This window comes from Leptosomus discolor, chromosome 11 (assembly GCF_034619465.1).
Source record: "Leptosomus discolor isolate bLepDis1 chromosome 11, bLepDis1.hap2, whole genome shotgun sequence".
Taxonomy (NCBI): Eukaryota; Metazoa; Chordata; class Aves; order Leptosomiformes; family Leptosomidae; genus Leptosomus; species Leptosomus discolor.
In genome coordinates this window covers 10,628,571-10,644,916 of record NC_141401.1, presented here as the reverse complement: position 1 = coordinate 10,644,916, position 16,346 = coordinate 10,628,571, and the positions used below count along the sequence as shown (strand labels likewise).

The 16,346-nt window shown below is 36.9% G+C and overlaps 1 protein-coding gene across 3 annotated transcripts in view; it reads left to right on the top strand.

Moving 5' to 3' along the window:
* EFL1 (elongation factor like GTPase 1) overlaps nucleotides 1–16,346 on the top strand; it is an 82,103-nt gene that overhangs the window by 37,567 nt on the left and 28,190 nt on the right. For all 3 annotated transcript variants that reach the window (XM_009953130.2, XM_009953122.2, XM_009953114.2), the window contains one exon: nucleotides 15,670–15,801. In XM_009953130.2, the coding sequence (XP_009951432.2) occupies nucleotides 15,670–15,801 (132 nt within the window). The remainder of the gene's footprint in view (nucleotides 1–15,669; nucleotides 15,802–16,346) is intronic.

Here is a 16,346-nt window from a genome sequence, read left to right as displayed (position 1 = left end):
GCAGTGTGAGTTTCAACTCCGTTTGTACTTATCTACTAATAGCTATTCTAATTTCATTTTTAAAACTATGAATTGAAAATTGCAAGCATAGGTAAAACTTCTAGTTTCACCTTACGTATTTCAGAATCTGAATTTATAAGAATTTGTTATTTATAAAGAATTGTTTAATTCCAGTTATAGATAGATAAGGGTAGTGTTTGAGGGTCTGTAACCATTGATTTTTTGTTTGTTTGTTTTAAGAGGCAGAGCAGCTGCTGACTTTTAATTGACAGTGTTTTGAAATTTTGGTGTTAATACCTGGACCTAAATTTAGGTACCTTTTTACATCTAATTAAGACTAAAAGAAGTATGGTTCCTTTGTAACATTTTTTGTAACAATTCTCTCCAGTGAGGTCTGTTAATGTATTTGAGCAAAATTCAAGCAAGTGATTTTAAAAAGTGAGAGGCTCCATTTTCCTAGGCTGCTCCTCTGTCATGGCTGTCATGGACTCTAGCTAGAGTTTTTTTGTGGGGTTTTGCATTTGGTAATCTTCCTTTGTGCAAGCATGTTTTGGTAGATAATTGACCTAATTTGGTAGTGAGTGTTTTATATTGCCATCTTTGTTTCTGGGCCTGTCTGTGTGAAGACAGTGAGATCACAATAGGAAAATTGCAGTGAATTTAAGGACCCCAGCTGAGATGTGAGTCAAAGTTTTTCTTTACAGAATGGAGATTATTTCTGTCATCCTAATGAATTTGAAGTGGGCAGGTTTTTCAAAGGAACTTGGTGTTGATTTAAGCACGCTATTATTGACTTGAATGTAGGCAAACCTGAGCCAAGACAATGTCCTCGTGGAGCAATAGAAAAAACACACTTGGAATGTACAAATTACATGGTTGTTTAAGTTAATGTATGGTGGATAAGTCAATTAATCTGTTACTGTCATTTTAAGCTTTGTTGGCTAAAATATGGTCGTTGCCAACTTTGATAGAAGTCTGTTTTGGTGACTAATTTGATTTCTAAAACACAATACTGAGCCACAAAAATTCGTTTAAATACTTGGTGTTTTCCAAGCGCCATATGCTAGGATTTGTACAAATCATGCTTTATGCACAATTGAGCTATTGGGTCAACCATTGTGTGTTGCATGACTGATGAAAATGTGAACCTGCTGGTAGTTCTCGTTACGTCACTTGCACTTGCACGTCAGCAAAGACATTCAAACCAATTCCCCTCTCTTTAGTCTGCTGGAGCTGTTGAGGACACGGAAGTTGAAAGCACAAGTGATGAATTCTAAAGACAGCCTCCATGGTTCATTGATTCAGAGAGCTGTGTGTTGAGAAGCTCTCAAAATGGGACCTAAAATGTTTGGAATCCTGATGGTTACATTTTTCAGAGCTTTTCCACAAAAGACTAATTGTTTTGTGATGTTCAAAAAGCAAGCTCTCTGAGCAGTGGTACTGACAAAGCCCGGATTCCTGTGGACTGGTGTCCTTAAAATCCTCCGCTTCCCTCTAAGCTACGCCTATCCTGCAGTTATTCGTGTCCCAGTTGGCCAGCCAGGATGTGCATGCTGGTCGCCAGGCAGCTGCTTCCAGGCGGGATATATAATGATCGTGTTTTGCCTGCACTTTTCAGTGAGCTCACCAATTTTGGTCTCCCTTCAGTACTTAGCCATTGATTTTACATAACTTGTGGAAACTTAATTATATCTGAGCCCGCTCCTCTCTCTCACTGGTAAACTTAGTGGAAGTTGACAACATGTTTAAAAGTTGTTGAGGGGAGACTGTGTTATTACAGGCATTGCGTTTACTTTGGAAATGAGACTAAAAACATACTCCATTTTTAACAGATTCTTTTGTGTACATAATCCCGTCAGGAAGTATGACATACTGTGTTGCAAGCATTGCTTCTCAAACGAAAAAAGTCATTTAAGGAATCAGCCATTTTTAACAGAAATGCTTTTCATTTTTAGTAGGAAAGGTTTGTCTACCCACAACTCTTCCAAAGCATTTAAAGCTGATGCCTAGCAGTGGCAAATGGCCACGTTTCTTTTGTTCAGAAAAGCAGCTGACGTTCTGTGTTTTAAGGCTTTGCTTTGTCTTGAAGCAGCAGCCAAGCCACTGCTGTTGCTTGTGGGTGATACATGATACTGCATCAGTGGGCTCTTCTGCTTAGTCAGCAAAATGTTAGCCGGACTGGGCTGGTTTCTGAGGGGGTAGCAGTGGGGCATGGAGACAATTAACTTGTTTCAGGACCATGAGCTGTTAGCTGCACTTCCTACATGGATGGGAGGGAAAAAAGGCCTGTTAACTAGTTTTATGCTAATTGTTAAACCTGTGCTTCTGGTTGGCTTCGTCATGCCATAGGAGTTTCTCTACAATTAATATGTTGATTTGCCTTTTCTTGGACAACATGTCAGAAGCAGTGTCACTTACAAATGCTTTGTTAGTTGAGGGAGTGAAAATTGAGTGAGAAGGAAAATTGCCTTTTTATTAGATTAGTTTTACTCTGTTTATTTAATATCCTGAATTGGCTCACCCAGAGTGTGACAAATGGTAGTGCTGGGAAGCTAGAAGTGGGGGCAAGCTTGCCCTTTTTGAAGGCAACTGGCTGCTGGTTCATCCTAGCTGTATTTGAGATGGTGTTCTTAGACTGCCTTTTGGGGTGGGGACTCTTTTCCTTTTATTCTCTAATGCAAATGAAGCACTCAGTGACTGGTGTTATTACTGTTGAAAAGGAAATTAAACACTAAGGGTTTTCTGAATGTGGAGAGGTTAAAGCTTCAAGCTCCCTTCTTAGTCTCTTTTGTCAGTATGAGGCTCATGCCTGTTTTTAACAAATGAAGAGAGCAATGTTTGGGCTGTTATTGCATGTAGACTGGTGGGGTGTAAATAAAAATAAATCTTACTAGTTACTTTTTTTCAAGGTGGCATTAAAAATCAAGAGTAGTTCTATTTAATTTCTTTTCTCAGTTTTGAAATAGAGGAACATTTTAAGGCCCAACTCAATTATCTGGTCTTCTGCACAAGTCTTAAGAATTCTTGTATCTTAGGAATGATCTGTATAATTTTTCCCTTTTTCTTCTTGATCTAGAACTTATAAAAGTTGATATGTTGCAATATTTTAGGAAGTCAAAGTTATATGGACTATGAATTACAGTAATAACTCTCAATGATACATTAACTGAAGGAATCAGAAATTAGGGGGGAAATAGCAGTCTTTTTTTCCTTTCATTTGGGGAAGAAAGATTGGAGGGGTCCAGAGTAGCAGCCTTAATTTTTAGGTATTTTTTTCATGTTTTAAGTAGACATGATTTTGGTATGGTTAGTTTACACAGATGCAGACTGCCAGAAATACTTAACGTGAAGCTGACTTGTAAAATTAATGATTTAAATATAGTTGTAATTTTGTGGAAGAATAAGGTTTTGGGGTTTGGGGTGTGGGGTTTTTTGGGGGGGTTTTTTGTTTGTGTGTTTGTTTTTTGGTTTTTTGTTTGTTGTGGTTTTTTTAACTGCTGTGACAAAAACCTCTTTTAACCAGAATAATGAAGGGCTAGCAGAACATTTTCTCCCAAATTTTATTATTTTGTATTTCTTAGGTACTTTTGTCAATTATTAATGTGTGTGTTATGAAATAACTTTCTGAAATTCCTTCTTTATTTTTCCCTAAAAATTTGTCAGTATTCTAGCTAAATTTTATTTGATGTGTTTGAAGCATATCTCCACCTTTCAATCTGAGATTAGTATTAATGGGCCAGGCATAGGTTTTTGTGTGACGGTAACTTTATTTTCTTTTATTTGAATGCATTTTCCGTTTATTTTTGAATTTATTTTGCTATTTAACTGGAGCACATGATAAATAACTCATTATCAGTAACTTTCTAGGCTGCTGATAAAACAAGTGTGTTTAAAGCATCCTCTATTCCCTCTCGTGCCATCTGTTTGTACGCCCATTATGTCAAATAGTCCTAATCCGAGGCATTGGAAGGGTGCTTTCTTTTGTTAGAATCTTTCCTCTGATTAATTATTCCCCAAAATATTGCATGTAACTACAAATGAGCTATTTGAATATTTCTTTTATCTTTAAGTAAAATTCTTTATTATTCTTTATCCTTCTTGAAAATTATTGTATTTAAAATAAACATCAACTTCTGCATAATGTAGGCTGAAATGATCCATTATTCATGGTACTTTGGAACACTTCAAGCCGTATTTCCCAAGACTACAAAATAAGCAAGCAGAAATCACTTACGGGCAGATGTAATAGGGAGTGGGGGGTTGCCCTCAAAGCAGAGCATTAAGCATTGGGTCAGGTCTTGGAAAATTGAATTTTAATTAGTTACTTGCATGTCGTACAAGTTAACGGGATAAACGGTCAATGACTCAGTAGGGCATTTCCCACAGGATATTGTACACGTTTGGTAATTGGTATGCTGCTTCAACTTGTGATGTCTGCAATACCCTAGTAACTGAGTAGTCTATCTTCGCATTTACCTGATGTATTGAATGCTAAAGACCTCGTATTCTTTTTTTTTTTTTTAACTGATGAAATGTAAATCGAGTATATTGGGATTCTACAGTTAAACAAATTCTAAAATCAGCACAAGGATGGACAAAATTTAATGAGGTTTTAAACTAACTACAATTGTCTTGTGTAATTTGCACTTCTAGTAGTAGATTCTAAATTCCCTATGTAGCTAGGATATGTAACGCAGAAGTTGTAGCAATATGTTCATGTAGCTTTTTCTAGGCAAACATGACAAAACCTCCAAGACTTGTACAGATTAAAATTAATTCCTTGCAAGATCAGTGCCTGAAGGCCTCATTAATTTTAACACCACTTATAATTGATTCTGGGAACTAACAGATGTTACTGATATTTTATAATCTTCAATTTAAGAAAACAGTATATACATGAATTCTTCCCGTTTTCAGGACACACTACTAAAACTGAATGAAACCTAAAATGGCATTTTCTCTTAATGAATAGTTGGTTGCTAGACTATACTATAACTTGTCTGATTTATGAAGAAATCATTTGATGTTAATGATCTATTAGCTGAGATTAGTTATTTTATTCTGTTGTGGGAAGCGTTTGGTCAAGAAATTAGAAGAATTCAGTTTGCTCTTCTGCTCAAAACCTTAATGAACTTTAGATCTTCACTCACATATTGCTTCAAATGTTCTCATAAAAATATTAAAGTATTATATGGGGGGTTATGTCTTCCCCGTGTCTACTTAAAAATAAATATTGAACTTCACTACATTTTTAAATAGAAAGGGCTTTGTCTTTATTCTAATGTTAAACACTTTTCGTGCTCCATGTGATAGAGCACAATTGATTCAATGCTTCCCCTCAGTCTCAAGCCACTGCCTCCCCCTTCCCTGCCTTCTGAAGTTCTACATGCATTTCAATGTAGGTGAAATATTTTAAAAACATTTTAATAAAGTGAGAAGTAATTATTTTGATTAATGCTTCTGATATATAATCTGTTCATGTTACAGACCTAAGAAAATAGGTTCCTGTGCTAATAGATTTCCAGAACTGAGTGTATGTGCAAAGCTAACTTTATTAATGGTGGTCCTGCAAAAGAGTAGAACTAAGATTTCTCTGCTGTTTTCTAGTGTAATGGCTATGACATATTCAGTGAGCCAGAGAGGTTTATTTTAAAATAATTTGAATTTTCTCCTCTTTAGTGGCCAAAATACGAGCAATATAAACTATGTCTTTGGTAGGGGACTGCTGGAATAGGGAGAATTGTCTTGGTCTTCTGCTACTTTCATGGTGAAAAATCTTAGGTCTTTTAGTGTATGTTCCACTTGCAAACTTAATTAGGTATTAATATCAAGCCTACCTAAAGTATTCTACCAAACACTTCAATGTTTTCTTGGGTTTTGTTGACATTTTTTCATGGATAAGATGTATTATCAGTTTATAATTACGTACAAAACAGCTTTATGAAGGGTCAGTAGCCCCATCTTTTTCTGTCTTTTGCAAGGCAGATGTCAGCATTGTAGCTGAAGTCTTGGAGAGTTTCGATATAGGAATTACAAACAAAATAACTTTGTTCTTTTTTGTTAAATACTTTTCTCATTGAACCAGTAGAAATCATCAGTAGGTGACTAAAATGTGTTTATCTGTAGGACAAAGTAGAGAGGCTTCCTAGAAGTGTCCAGAGCTACACCTGTGAGACATTTCTTATCTCCAAAAAAATATATATTCTCTTTAGAGAGCGTAGTTAATGCTCTGTTGTCTAGAAGGATTTCTTTTTCTTTAGAAGATGTTGGGCAAAATTTGTTCCCTTGCATAGGATGTTCCATATGAATTCTTCTGATCTGTTTTCCAGTACAATATGCAATTTCATGAATTTATTTACAAAAGCACATTTACTATTACTACTGAAACACCAACAAATCAGTATTTCAAAGGGCTTTTAGATTATCAAAGTAAATATGTTGAAATAACCATTCCTAAATTCCATTTGGTTGGGACATCAACTGTGCTGAGCTGCCTCTGAAGTTCTGGTAGTCAGTTAAAAAAAAAAAAAAAAAAAAAGTAAATTCAGATGTGTTGCTGTCAGGTCAAATTAAAATCATTTATTCAAAGTAATTAGGAATCTAAAATTTGGTTTGTGTTTGAGAAACTCTTGAAGAGTTTTGTATGGTGCTAAATGCTTTCCACATGTGGTAATGGAAGTATTAATTTGATGTACAGGCTAACTGAAGTGAGCTCCAGTGCCTATGTGGTCACATTGTACAAAGATCTGTCCACATATTTACTATTGTTCAGTGTCACTGTTCTCAAGTGATGTCAAGTTGAGATGGTGTGTGGAAAGGACTGACAATGTGTGGGCTCAGGCACAATGTATTATGTGTATTCTGCTGAGTAGAACTCACAACAGTTTTCTAAAACCACAAAAGATACTGTTTAGTGCCTTTATCAAGAGTGCTTTGCAGTTAAAAGATTAAAGTAACTGAAATAGGAGTAAAGTTTTTTTTAACTTTTTTTTATTTGTGAAGCTACAAGTGCATTGACTTCATAAAATATAGAGGAATGGGGGCAGGTTACAGATCTAAACATGAACTAACTTTGTAAGTTTCTGTGCTAAAATTAAGTTTAAATATTTTAAAATCAGGATCATTTACTTCAGGTTTGAGCTCCAAAAAATAGTATGGCATGACAAATGAAATACTTTTGTAGCATAAGAAAAAACATCGTTATGCGAAATACTTTAATCTTCTATATTTGTTTGCCTCATTAAGCAACTTAAGGAAATCAATAATTCATTTTTGACTACACCTATTTGTAAACCCAGAAGTCAGATTTGGAATGTTAACTGATTTTGATTTAATTCTGTTTACTTTAAAGTAAATTTGTATTTTAGCAAGCAAATTCCTGAGTTATCTTTGGTGTCTGGTTTTTCACAAAGACTGAGTGCAGGTAGATCTCTGTCCGTTCACTTTATCATTTTAAAGATGTTACTGTTTAGTGTAAAGGGCTTTTTTGTAGTTTTCTTGAAATTGTTTTTAGTCTAGTCTGAGAAAACTATAGGAAAATTCGTAATTACCATTGTCAACTCAATCACCAGTTAGGAAATGTATGTTACTGTGCAGTCGAAGTACTTAATCAAATATATGGTATTTTTTTGCAAAGAATCTCATCAGAAGATAAATGACGCTTGTTTACTCATTATATATGTTTGCAATCCTCATCAAAACTAATCTTGTAGGAGACTGTAGTGGAACATGCTATTATGTCATATAATTGCTTTCCTTGCAGTTCTTCTAAAAGCAGACAGCTTTGTTCTTTCAACTGCTAGTCTTTTTCCTAAAAAAGAACTCAATGGAGTGCCCTAGCCTTTTTTTCATCTTTTACTACTTAATGATTAAGTAGTAAAGCACTGAGGTGCTTCTTGCGTCAAAAGTCGCTTGTTGCATTTAATGCCGTATCGCATGATTTCGTCCCTTGGGGAGAAGGAATTTTGTTATAATATTATTAATAATATGGCTGCATCTACTCTCATCTGATCAGAAAGTTATGCTCAATTTGCCCTCAAACTACTGTGAACCTAAAGGTAAAGTTTTTACAATAAAAGTATAACTTAACACCTTTGTATTGAGGAATTGAATTCATGTTTCTGCTTGTTAATCTCTAGCACATATTTAGGTAGAACTTGTTTCTTTGAAACTCATGGATAAGCTGGGACAGAGGCTTCTACTGGTGATTTTTAGAGATGCAGCTCAAAAAAAACCCACATTGGGAAAGAGGAAATTAAATACAAAATAAAATGTTGATTTTTTTCTGTAAAATGATTGAAAAATTCCTGAGAACAGCTGAAATTATGCACGTACTTTACCATATTCTGCTTTCCATACAAGCAATTTCATTTGCCTCAGAAGCAAATAAGAACAATTGCGGGGGAAGTACACAATTACAGATGAGGAGAGGAGGCTCACCGGCAATCTGTGCTAACATGTGGTCTGTATTACGGAAAAAGTTGATGAAATCTCAACTAGAATGTGGACTGTGTCTTGATTTACATTCCCTTCCCTTCCAGAACAGTTTCTAATATAGAAAGGTCAAGTTCTGCCCTCAGATGTCTCTATGCAGTGCCCATGAGACTCAAGAGAAACATGCTTAAAATCTGAGGTGATAAATGTATAATACGAGTTATTCTTAAGCCACAGTAACTACTTTTCCAAAGTCCCTAGTTATCATCATTTAATCCCAGTAATTTTTAAAATATTTTAAGATTCCTCAAATATAAAAGACGTACTATTGTAACTGAGTTTAATCCTACCGAAAGCCAGATTCCCTTTGCAAGATCCCTCTTCTTTTTTCTTTTGTTCTTTTTTTTTCTTTTTTTTTTTTTTTTAAATTAGGGATAGCAATGAAAGGTTGGAGGCTGATGCTTAAAGTGTACATGGAAACAGTGAACTAGTACTAGTCACCTTAATAGGTAACAGTGTGCTAATGGTATAATCTTTTCTAGGCTTATGCTAGATATTGAGAAAAGGAGAATTCTGTGGATAGATTTGAAGGAGAATGATGATACATATGGAGTTATTTTCATTAATTTTTTATGATTTTAATGTTGTTTGGCAAATACATTTTGCCTTTCTGTTTGTTTTAGTTGGCTTTTAGCCTATTTAGTTTAAGGAGAAACTGGAAACATCTAAAAGCCAATCATATTTTTAAGGTGGACTTGTGAATTTATTTTCTCATACGTGTTTTTTAAAGCACCTTTTAAAAATATTTCTTTTCAAATGTTTCTTACTAGGAGTGAGGAAAGCATTTGTAGAACTGCCCAAAGAAAATGACAGAGGTCTTAGACTGTACACTCCCTTTGAAACAAAAGGCATATGCTCGTTTTAAGATTTTAGATTGTGTAGGTTTACAAAGTTTGCATCACACCTCATAGAATCATAGAATGCATTGGGCTGGAAGGGACCCCAAAGGTCATCTAGTCCAAACCCCCTGCAGTGAGCACGGGCATCTTTACCTAGATCAGGTTGCCCAGAGCCCCATCCAGCCGAAGCTTGAATGTCTCCAGGGATAGGGCCTCTACCACCTCTCTGGGTGAACTGTTCCAGTGCTTTGCCACCTTATGGTAAAGAAATTCTTCCTAATATCAAATCTAAATCTTCCTGTTTCTAATTGAAAACCATTGCCCCTCATCCTATTGGTATGTGCCCTCGTAAACAGTCCCTCCCCAGCTTTCCTGTAGGCCCCCCTCAGGTACTGAGAGGCTGCTATAAGGTCTCCCCGGAGTCTTCTCTTCTGCAGGCTGAACAACCCCAGCTCTCTCAGCCTGTCCTCATAGCGGGGGTGCTCCAGCCCCCTGATCATTTTCATGGCCCTCCTCTGGACCCGCTCCAGCAGGTCCATGTCCTCCTTCTATTGAGGGCTCCAGAGCTGGACACAGTACTCCAGGTGTGGGGTCTCACCGGAGTGGAGTAGAGGGGGAGAATCACCTCTCTTGATCTGCTGGCCACGCTTCTCTTGATACAGCCCAGGATGCAATTGGCCTTCTGGGCTGCAAGCGCGCATTGTTGGCGCTTATTCAGCTTTTCATCCACCAGCACCCCAAGTCCCTCTTGGCAGTGCTGCTCTGTATCACATCATCCCCCAGCTTGTATCAGTTATGAGGATTACCCTGGCCCAGGTGCAGGACCTTGCACTTGGCCTTGTTGAACCTCATGAGATTCACATTGGCCCACCTCTCCAGCTTTTCCAGGTCTCTTTGGATGGCATCCCGTCTGTCAGGCATGTCGACTGCACCACTCAGCTTGTTGTCATCTGCAATCTTGCTGAGGGTGCACTCGATCCCACTGTCTGTATCATTGATGAAGATATTAAACATCGCTGGTCCCAGCACGGGCCCCTGAGGAACACCAGTTGTCACCTGTCTCCATCTCGGCATGGAGCCATTGACCACTACCCTCTGCATGCAACCATACAGCCAATTCCTTATCCATTGAACAGTCCACTCATCAAATCCATATCTCTCCAAATTAGGGAGAAGGCTATTGTGGGGGACTGTGTCAAAGGCCTTCCAGAAGTCCAGGTGGATAATATCCATAGCTCTTCCATTGTCCACTGATGTAGTCACTCCGTCATAGAAGGCCACTGAGTTGGTCAGGCAGGACTTGCGCTTGGCGAAGCCATGCTGGCTGTCCCGAATCACCTCCCTGTTCACTGTGTGCCCTAGCAGAGCTTCTAGGCGGATCTGCTCCATGATCTTCCCTGGCACAGAGGTGAGGCTGACAGGTTGGTAGTTCCCAGGGTCCTTTCTACCCTTTTTAAAAACGGGTGTAACGTTTCCCTTCTTCCAGTCTCTTGGGACTTCACCTGACTGCCATGACTTTTCGAATATCACGGTGAGTGGCTTGGCGCCTACATCAGCCAGTTCTCTCAGGACTCTGGGATGCATCTCATCAGGTCCCGTAGGCTTATGTAAGCTCAAGTTCCTTAGGTGGTCATGAACCTTGTCTTCACTAAACACCTCCTTTTACATGGATTATGAATGAGCTTGCATGGTCTTTGTCACTAACACATAGTGCAGTGCATGGAGCATTTAAACCAGGAGGCTTTGCGTATTGTAAAGTCTTAATCTTTCTAAACAAAGAACGTTGATAAGAAATTAAATATTTCAGTGGAGACAGAGCCTTACCATTAGCTTTTTGATTTCCTTAGCTCCTTATGGCGTTAGTCCAAACCTTGACATGTCTCCATTCCAAGGCAGCTAAGGATTCTTAAGTGGTGATATCATCAGTAAGAGAAGATAAAGATCCACTGAACTAATGTGCTGAGGCTAGTAACAGTGTGCCAGAAGTTGAAATTTAAACAGCTTTCATTCTTTGTTTGATTTTCACACTGCAAACTAAATTATTTCCTTATCTGATTGAAAGTCTTATGCATGATGGTGGTGTCTGCTTCATTTTTTGCATCTTGAAAGAACATTAAAAGCTAAATCTTTCTACATCAAGGGAAACTAATTACATATATCTTGAAATTGATCTATTATGTGTTCAGATCTTTATAGCTGAATTCATCTGGAAAAGTGTACTTTATCTTTAAAGGCAGCAAGATTATTGTCTAAGGTGTAGCGGTTACCAGCGAGACATAAAAGTGAAAAGTAAATGGAGACTTCCTTTTGAAAATACTGGTTATGATGTTCTTATCTGGTTTTACTATTTAGGTTCTATCATATGGTAAAAACATTGGTAATACAATAGGTATATACTTGATTTAGTATTCTTGTCTTGTAGGGCAAGGACTCAACAACAGAAGGACCTTTGTAAAGCTCACATTTCTCCATATGTGTAATAATTCTCCCTGGTGTACACCATAATTTGGTGTACTTTTAAATGATAAAAATCCAAATTCGGAAGGTCTTTCTTAACATTATCTCCCAGGCTTTTAATGAGTTCCTTGTTTGTTAAGAGGAAGTCTTATTTTCAACCTACAGATTGACAATTACTTTTGAAATAATAACTTTAATACTTTGAAATATGTTTATTGTTGGTCACTGTGAATGATTTATCAGAGTAATCTGAGTATAGTCTAAGTAAAAATTAAGCAACTGGTTACATTTCTAGAAATGTGGACAATACTCTTAATATATGCTAGCAAAAATCAGTTTGATAAACAATTATGTGTAAGATTGGCTTCTGTAGGATAAGAGGTAATTTGTAATCTTTTTTTAAATTGTATCTCCACATAATATCTGTTTCTTGTGAAGATGGTATCAAGTTCATAGAACTAATGCTACTCTGTCTGGGTGTTTCCATGAGCGTTAAGCTTCTTAAAATTACCTTTCTTTCAGTGAAGTCCTTGGCACATAGACAGAGCCCTGGAGACTGGTATTTTTCAGTGCCTGTTATTATTCAAGTCTAGTTGAGTTCAGGCACTGTGTTTCTTTATTGACCAGTAATGTGTGGGAATGCTTTTTCAAAATAAAAATATTATTCTGCAGTAGGAGCAAAGCATGTAGATGGCAAATTTAAGAAAAATTAATCTGGTCTCATACTTATTATTAAATCTCATATGGTATCCCGTGGTAGGCTTGACTTTTCAGCATGGGTAGCTTGTTTTGTGGTTCTCTACACTGTAATCCCCTTAATCTCGTCAGGGCTATGCACAAGAAAAAAAAATACAGTAGTAACTGTTTAGTAGATATGGCTCTTTGCCTTTACATTATAAAATCTGCAAATGAAGGTGATTTGACTCCTGACTGGGAAGAAAAGGCTTTGCTACTAAGTATAATGTTAGCAGTGTTACACAGTGTATAGCAAAATATGTGATTTTTGTAATATGGAGTTATTAATGAACTCTTGTGTCTTTGAAGTTTACACACTCCCCCGACTAATCAGAATTCAGCGTTTTGTTTTGTATAGAAATTAGGTGACACACCACAGGCAGAGTTAATGGAAAGAGAAGCAGTTTCCTAATCAAGTTAATATGTTTAAAAATTCCTGTAGCCATTTCTAACTGCAGCTTCTCTTAAAAATTAATAAATAAATAAATGAAAGCATTGTACAAAAAACTGCCTACCAGTGTGCTTGTTTGTGTGACAGACTGCATGCTTTGTAGACTAGGTTGTTCTTTGAGATGACTATTCAAAAATACTTGCAGTGCTTTTTAGTATTTCATTCTTTAAGCTAATGTAAAACAAAAGAGCAGTAATTTCTCTCGCCTTTCTCGCTTAAGCAGTTTTTTCTTACCTTTGGTTCCTTTCTTTTTGAAATTTACTGTACTACAAAAAGAAATGTGAAGTAAAAGGTATGTGTTATAATGATATCTGTCTTCAAGGGCTGAACAGAACAAAACCAATCTTAAAACGGGAGGCATATTTGTAAGCTTAATTTTGGAGTGGCTTTTCTAAGTCCATTCAAGTAATTAACATATTAATACACATTTCGGATCTGTGATCTCAAGTAGCATGTGTAAATTTCAGTTGGATGAACAATAAGTAAGTTTAAGATGTATGTATCAGCATAATTAGTAGAATTCTTCCATTGGCATGTCATGTGGTACTTTGGAATTAGTTATGTTACATCTTCCTCTAATATTATTCAGAAAATGCATTAGCAGTTACTTACTCATAATCATATTATGCAAAAAAGTGTCCAAGAACCTTTAATCTTCATGGAATTTTTTTGCCAACTTTCGTTACTAATAATTTGTAAATTAAGATTAGATTCATCAAGGCTGGACGCTGCTCTATGCTAGCTCACACAGTTAAGCAATTAAAGCACTCGGGTTATAAGCCTAATGGATTTTCATGAACAGATTTTTTTTATTATTATTTTTAGTGTGTGACACTAGTATAATTCATGTATTTTTACCTTCAAATGTGAAACAAAAGAGCAGAGAGCTTGAAGTTGTCTTTATGGTAGTAAGAGTACAGTAACGTGTGCTAAGAAAAGAGTAAGTCTCTCTGAAGTACGATTTGGTAACTTGATATCTGTGGTTCATGTTACACTGTGAAAAGAAGCTGTTCACCTCCCACCCTAAATCATTTTCCTTTTACCAGCTGGAGAAGATCAGAATAAAATGGACCCATCCCTTTTCTCAGTCCCTGGTGGTGATGATGATCCAGCGTTTGTTTTTCATTCAAACCACATGTTGAATAAGTGAAAAAGAGGAAATACGTGCTGGTCATAGGTCAGGTGCAACACAGAGTTTATACAGATTTATTTTCTTTGTAGCATCTGCTGTCCTGCATTTAAAGCTGCTGAATGTTGTTCTGCTTCCAGTTATTTTGAGGCAGGTTTTCTTTGATAGTGACATTTCAGGTTTTGGCAGATCCTACTGGCCAGACATTCAGCCTTCAGAGCTGTAGAAACAGCCTGATTCTGCAGATGATAACTCTGCAGCAGACTGACTCTTCAGAATTTAAACTCCCTTATGATCTCATAGGGTGGAAGCTGACCCTCTTTGTTTCTGGCCTCAAAATAAGAAGACTAAGCCAAAAAAAAAACCTGGAAAAGTATTAGAGTCATAATGGGGAGCTGGGGTTAAGAGCTCCTCTGCTTATCGCTGTTAGGGCACGTAGGAGAGAATGAGGAGGAAGGAGCACAAATACACTGCAGTCTACAAATGCGAATTTAATTGTTAAGCAGGTATAGATTATGAGCTAAAAGTTTTAGTTTTCTCATAGTAAGTTACATGTGCATTTAATTTGTACTACATTAGAAGTACTGCAGTGCTCATTGCTTGTGATTGAAGGAGAATCAGGAAAAGTGACTGTATATATCAGTATCAGCTTTATTTGTTGTCTTTAGTACTCAAACACTTCTGGTAGTGTTTTTATAGCTCTGACTAAATTATGAATGATGTCCTGTTGGTTAGGAATTTGAAGGCTATAATTTCAAATTGTCTTAAATGTGCCAGCCAGCCAGCCAAGGCTAAATATGCATTTACAGCAGCTATTTTGCAGATTTATAGCTAATATTTTTTTCTATATTTTTTCTTATCACTACAATTTAAGCTGAGTTTTCTTCAACTTGCCAGCGTTATAAAATATACTAGGATTAGAATCAATAGCTTACTATGTGAAAAATTAACATTTACAAGATTGAACTCGCAGAAGAGTGGAATCCCAAATGGGCATGATGGGGTGGGAAGGGAAAAAAACCCCGCGTTCTTCACAATAAGAGTAATCAAGCACTGGAGGAGCTTGCCAACAGAGGCTGTGCAGTCTCCATCATTAAAGGCTTTTAAAACTTGACTGGACAAGGCCCTGAGCAATTTGATCTAACTTTGAAGTTAGCCCTGCTTTAGGCTGGAGATTGGACTAGATGACCATTGGAGGGCTCTTGCAGTCTAAATTTAAACCAAAAGTAAGTCTGACTGTACAAAGGATTGGCCATATTAGAAGGGAAAAAAGTCCTCATGCCCATTCTGTTCTTCAGAGTTATAAATACACTTTTTTACATAGGGAGTGCAAGGGGAACTGTGAGACTAAATGCCAAATGTCTCACCAGAGACTTGGGTACTCAGATTATGCACAAATATTTTAACGGGTACTTTATATGAACAGTGAGGAATTTTTGAATCTGATTTTTGTAATTAGAATAATTTCAGCTTTTTTTACCTTGATGATCATGTCTTTAGTCTTATTTAATATGACAATGGGTGATTTTTTGTTAGTTTACTTTTTTTTTTCCAATTTCTATTAGGAATAGGAGGCCTGCAAGATTTTGTGCTAAAGTCTGCAACACTGTCAACATCTCCAGCTTGTCCACCATTTACCCCTCTCAACTTTGAAGCCACACCAATCGTGCGGGTAGCTGTTGAACCAAAACATCCAAGTAAGTTTAAACGAGAACGGGGATGGTTATGCAAGTTCAATGTGGTAGCAATGCAGCTTCCCACCCTTAGTGATTTGTCTAGTTTATGATCTGCCTGCTGAATCAGAAACCGACCCAGTATAGAGGGTCATACTTTATTGTCCTTGTGAATTCTTCTAGCTGGCTAGCTCATGTCTTGGTAGGTGAGAAGATACAGACTTTGTTGTGGCCTTTATGGTCAGACTTAGCTGTTCCGCAAGTAAGACACTACATGATGCTAAAGGTTCAGTATTCCTTTACTGTGAAGGAAGTATATCCTTGGGTTTGTCACTTCTGCTGACATTCTTTTATGCTATATCATTAGGCTCATGGCACAGATTTGCAGTACTGCTTTTAATTGATAACCCCCAAACCAGAAAGTAGTATATCTCTGGCTATATCTGAATTTCAGCCCAATGCCATTTGTTGTTACAGTGTTAAGTAGAACCAAAATAACAGGCTTTCTGTTGAGTTATAATATACTCTTAACTCTAAGATTACATGTTTTTAGAAAGTGATTGGACAGC